General features: G+C 44.5%; 1 protein-coding gene across 1 annotated transcript; it reads right to left on the bottom strand.

Annotated features, from left to right (window-relative positions):
* Positions 1-1,046: 1,046 nt before the first annotated feature.
* hspb3 (heat shock protein, alpha-crystallin-related, b3) lies at positions 1,047-1,505 on the bottom strand (the record flags this gene model as incomplete). The annotated part of the gene is made up of 1 exon (XM_080547896.1): positions 1,047-1,505. One exon carries the CDS (start codon positions 1,503-1,505, stop codon positions 1,047-1,049), a length of 459 nt encoding a protein of 152 aa, XP_080404022.1.
* Between the last annotated feature and the right edge of the window lie 4,492 nt (positions 1,506-5,997).

Raw genomic sequence — 5,997 nt, 5'->3', positions numbered from 1 at the left:
ACTCTGCGAAGTGGAATCAATTCTCAATAGTAGACCCCTCACCAAGGAATCCACAGATCCAAATGATTTGGAAGCATTAAATAACGTATGTAAAGCACTTTGAATTGCCCCTGTTGTATGAAATGTGCTGTACTAATAAACTTGCCTTGCCTGAAAGTTGTTTCAATTTGTTTTAATACGGTCGTATAAAAACACCAGACATGGAAATCAGGGAACACATAATGAGATGCGACTATGATATTGTGTGATATATGAATTAGTCTTATATAAATATGAAATAAACATCTAAAAAGAGACATATAGTATAGTATAGACAGTAGCTTGTCCAGTAGTGTATACATACTGTACTCTTACTACATTCACCACCAGTTACACTCTCTCCATCAGATTATCGGCTTTCCGTTTTCAATTTTTCCGTCTGTCATTTCGTCTCACTTTATTACATTTACATTTACATTTTTACATTTCTGGCATTTAGCAGACGCCAAAGCAACTTACAACAAATACATTTGACAGTCAAAGCAGGAAAAGGTAATCTATGCTTGGGCCACGGCCCATTGACAGTGGTAATTATTTTTTATTTTTTTTATTTTTTTTCTGAGTGGGGCAGTCCCACTCATATTTTTCCTTTTTTATTGACAGATACAGTAGAGATTATGACAGGAAGGATGGGTGAGAGAGAGAGAAGGGATGACATTCAGGATATGTCCGCGGCTGGAATCGAACCGGGGAAATTGTACAGGGGGGTAGAGGGGATGTAGATGGCTCCCGAGGGACAGTTCAGGTGAGGGTGAAGAGATGGGTCCTCAGTCTATGGAGGAAGATAGGGAGTGACTCTGCAGTAGTGGTCACATCATTCAGATCATGTGTTAAAAAAAACTGTTTCAGAACGGCTTGTTTTGTTGACTTTCTGACCCCCTTGGTACACCTTGCACAATCTTGCACAATCTATCTATCTATCTATCTATCTATCTATCTGATTCAGTCCAGTGTGTTCCAGACCCTTCTCGTCTCAGTAACCAACAGATTTGAGTTCCTTCATCAGATCACTCCTCGATCGCTCTTTCCTTCGACTCTACGACCAGGACGCCATCGTGACACAGCAGAGCCCTCAGGTCCGCCCCGGCCGCCAGCCTCAGTTTCTCAGGCAGAGGGAACTCCCGGGTGAAGCTGCGGGACACCGAGCCGTGTTCGTCCATCCTGGCTCCGTGCCGCGCCCTGATCAGGAGCCAGCCCTCAAACACCTGGATCAGGATGTCCTCCGCACGGAACGGGGACACGTCCAGCAGGACCCGGTAAATAGGTTCTGTCCTCCTCTGCTGGTCGTCCATGTCATCGCCATCCGGTCCCAGTTCCGGTTCTGGATTCAGCCCTGGGAAAGCAGGTCCTGGTAAGGCAAACAGGTGGTGGTCATCCACGAGGTCGTCCAAGTCTCGTCCTTGGAAGTGAGCCTGGTGGCGTACCGGAATGAACAACGAGTGTGTGACGGCGACGCCTTGCTCCATTTGGCTTCCTTGTCGAGAGAGAGAGAGAGCCTCTTTGTGTCTCTGTGGCAGAATGGAGCTCAGACGGATCACATGTTCAACAGAGAGGGTCTATTTTAAGGACTAGCCTGTGATGAAGGACAGTCTCTCCTGGGGGGGGGGGGTCTGGTGGGGGGGGGTTAAGGGGACATGATCTGACCCAGTGTGTGATCGCGACTCTGTCCTCCATCGCTTTCCCCCTTTGTCAAAGAGAGAGAGAGCCCGTTGTGTCCCCAAGAGGGAACCTTCAGACAAGTTTCCAAGTTTCAAGTTTACGTTTCAGGTTTATACAAGTACGAGAGAGTGAAATTCTCAGGCTTCAATATTTCCCCCATTTTATTATTTTTTTCTTGTTTTTGAGAGCTGACTTGCAGTGTAGTTGGAAGAGACAAATTGAGTAACACAATAGTGGTAGTAAAATCACCCTAACCCTAAATACAAATAATAAATAAAACGAGTATTGCACTCGGTGGCAATGGAGGAAGAGGTAGTATTGAATAAAGTTGTGTGACTGTGTGCTTAAGGGTAGGTAGTCCCTCAGAGAAGCAGATGTAAACAAGGGGAGAGTGTCTATTTTAAGAACGAGAGACCAGTCCTCGTGGGAAGGGAGATATGATGTCTGTTTTTAGAAGCTGGCAGACATGCCTAACCCTAACCCTGTACCAACCTAATATTTAGCTGACACTTTTATCCAAAGTGACTTACATTACAGTGAGTTCATATATTTTTCAGTATATACAGTATGGTCAATCAAACCCACAATTTAAGCATTGTTAGCACCATGCTCTACCAACTGAACCACAGAGGAGCCATATCTTAGTTGTCATGACCAAGTCGTACAGCCTTTACTGTCCTTTACTCTATAACTCATTATCAAATATGATTGCCAAACATGTTTGAAATCACAAATGATCTAACCTGAAGGCCCTAAAGTACTTGTTGTGGTCCCAGGTTACCTCAGAGTAAACGTGGACTCCAGCACCATTCAAGCAGATTCTTGGGTGCAGTCGTACTTTGATGAGCAGGTAATGTTGCCATTGGAATTTAACTCCCTTGATTGCCTCCACTGATATTGACATGCTATTGTAAAAGTAACCAGCCACATTCCATGGACCTATGTGTTCAAATGAATGGCTTAGCCCACCCGCTATCTGTTAATAGGTATTAGCAACGACTGGTTCCAATGTTAATGTTTGACCTGAATGTGATTTGATTCACAAAGATGGATGGATTGATGTGCAGGAGGGGTTAACAACAGATTTATGATGCATTCTGTGTTGTAGATTTCAGGAAATGGCTGCAGGGACCAACCTCCTCCTCGTTGAGCTGGTAAAGAACTAATCCTGTTTTACTGTTTAGCGCCTTTCAGCAATATTGGTCACACTTTATTTTTAACAATAGATTTATTATTATTTTCAGTTACAAATCAAATTGTACATTGAAAACATAGCAAACCATTTTCACCCTATTCTCCCACCCCATCCCTAACAATTGAGTACAGACATAAAAAGGAATTATGTATATAGCCTAAATTAACTAAACAGAAAATAAATGATATATCTTAATGAATAATTTGCAGTAGCGTTTGAGGAAATTATACAATATTTTGTGTACATTTAGGTTACTCACATATGCGTAGAAATGCAATAAGAGCTGAAATTAATAACATTTTATTTAAAGGAAAATAAATGACTGATAGATTCTCTGACTGTTAGATTCTCCAACCAAGCTGCGTTGATGAAGACAGACTGGTGTTCAGCGGAGCCGACACGCGATCACAGCCAAACTGGCTACCATGACGACCAGGAGGCCAGCCTTACACACCAGGTACCATGGCAACACGTGGTCCAGGATACCTACACATTAATACATAGGATTACCCAGCCTGACTTATGACCATACTCATTATCTGCACATTAGCCTGACCACCACCACCACTCCCCCCTGAACCCCCGCCCCTCTCACCTGCTGAGTTAAACCCCGCCCCCTCTCACCTGCTGAGTTAAACCCCGCCCCCTCTCACCTGCTGAGCACCGCTCGGGTGCCGTGGGAAGGCCTGCGGGAAGAAAACAAGATGACACCTTCATGTCACGTGTCTAGCCTCCACATTATGGATCCGAACTACTAGAGAGATGACATTCTGCATTCCAATATTATGTTGCAGCTCTTTCACCTGCTGTTTCAGTGGGAGCAGTATGTGGCATGCTGTCGACGACCGTGACGACCGTTTCAGGGCCGAGGGCGTCGGGCGGCTCCGTCCTGCAGCTGTAACGGCCGCTGTCCTCCCTGGCCCCGCCCAGATGCAGGGACAGGCTGACGTTGCTGCAGGAGGTGCTGGCGTTCACCAGGCAGCGGCCGTCTTTCCACCACAGGATCCGGTGGAAGGACGGGTTCAGGCAGAAAAAGGCACATCTCAGACTGAAGCTGTGGCCCAGTCGGACCTGGGTCCGGTTGACCCGGTAAGAGATGATCGATGTGTCGCAGTGTCCTGCCAATCACACAGAACCACCATCAACTTCCTGTTCACTAGAAATGAATGTCACCTCCGACCCCCTGGCAACTATGACCACACCACAGCCGTTTTGATATCCAGGATACAGCGCACCCTCCCATGTGGTACTGCTTAAATATGTGACACATTCCAATGCTTTGGTCCGCATATCGGGATCCGATGTAATGATCGGACTTTTCTTTCGAAAAATTTGAATACTTTTCCGCGTTGTTGAAAATCAATTACACATCGCTAGTCAACTAACACAGCTTGTTTTGTGAGCCTGCTAACAATGTAAAGTAGTGTTATAGTTAACTAGGTTGCAGTGGGGATTACTCACCCAATCCATTGCCTTGCAGTATTTTGGCTTGACTAGCGAGTTTGTGTTGTGATTCTCAACAACGTTGAAACGTAGTTCCGTGTTTCAAAAGAAAAGTCTGAACATTTTGATTGGTTGCTGACATGCTGACATGATCATAATGATCATAATGATCAGACTGTGTCACATTTGTGAACAATAGAACCAACCTGGGAGTACCATTCCATTGTCATGGTGAGGGTTACCCTGGGAATCCGGTTCCAATCCAGGGACTTACCTCTGACCTGGACCACCAGCAGCGAGACCCACAAGATCCAGAACATCATGTCTGTCTGTCTGTCCTGGTGCTGCGTCTGTCTGTCTGTCCGTTCGTTCTCAGACCCCTGCAGACAGGAAACAGTAGGGCTGTGACCTCACAGGAAGTGCTGTGTTGTTTACTGCAAGTTCAGCTGGATGATCAGTCTGATAACCTTTCTGCTATAGCAACCCATCACTATAGAACACTATGCTGATAACACTGACCACATCCTATCCTGTGCGTAACAAGTCCATCCAACAGATTGTTTTTCATATTTCTGTTTAGTTTCCTACATGATACATTCAAGTTTAGGTTTCCTTTCTGCTAAAATGGCATGTTCTATGTAAATAAAATGTAAATATAATGATAATATATGCATTCAAAGTGATAAATATTAACAAATGTTTGCGCTGAAAGTGAATAGTTGATTGTCAATGTCACGCTGACTGACTACTTGGTTCCTGCCAACAGCAGTTCAGGTCGTAGTACAGAAACAGAATAGGTCGTAGTACAGGGTCATCAGGTCATAGTACAGGGTCATCAGGTCGTGAGGGTCATCAGGTCGTAGAACAGGGTCATCAGGTCGCCTTTGTTTTGAATACATTGTGTACCAACACCGGCTGTCTGTTTACTCTCGTTTTGATGTACGCATGTGGGTTGTTTCAAGTGTTACAAGTGTAAGCACAGGTATCAGATATTTTTAGTAGCGTTTTTAGTAGCGTTCAAAAAAATGGGATATAGGCCTACACACTAAATCGGAACTAGGCATTATGACCTGCACTGTAAATGCAGCCTAAGATGTCCTCCGCCTTCTAGAGGACATTTTATGTAATTGCAATGAGAAGCAGATATCGCTGGTAAAATCACTATCACTATAAAAAACCATCAGAGACAAAAAGTACATGATATTTTAGTTGATATATAAATATTGAGATATTGAGAGACTTTTGCTGTGTCATTTAATAGACTGAGACTCCTTATTTAATACTCATCTAACCCATCATCATCACTTTCTCTGTGAAAATCCCAACCAAGGAGCAGTTAAGACAGGGGAGCATCAACAGCTGCTTCTCTCCTTCTGAACCAGGACATAGAGAGGAGGAGAGGAAGGCTCTGTGGTCCAGATAAAGGAGGGAAAGGGAAACGCTGGTCTGGGGTCAGTCATGTGTGTTTCCCTGTGATGGTTCAATAAGGTTCAGTGTTGTCTAAAGGGCTCTGCACACAGCGTGCGATTTCTGTTGCGGCGAAAATTCGATTCCATTCATTTTGAATGGGAAAAAGCACAAATTTGACAGTGCGACAAAACTCGCACGCCGTGTGCTTTGTCCCTTTCAAAATGAATGGAATCGAATTTTCGCCGTGCGAT

This window comes from Nansenia antarctica, assembly GCF_963989245.1.
Source record: "Nansenia antarctica genome assembly, chromosome: 18".
NCBI classification, from domain to species: Eukaryota; Metazoa; Chordata; class Actinopteri; order Argentiniformes; family Microstomatidae; genus Nansenia; species Nansenia antarctica.
The sequence above is the reverse complement of the archived record's forward strand: the minus strand, read 5'-3'. Positions and strand labels throughout refer to the sequence as shown.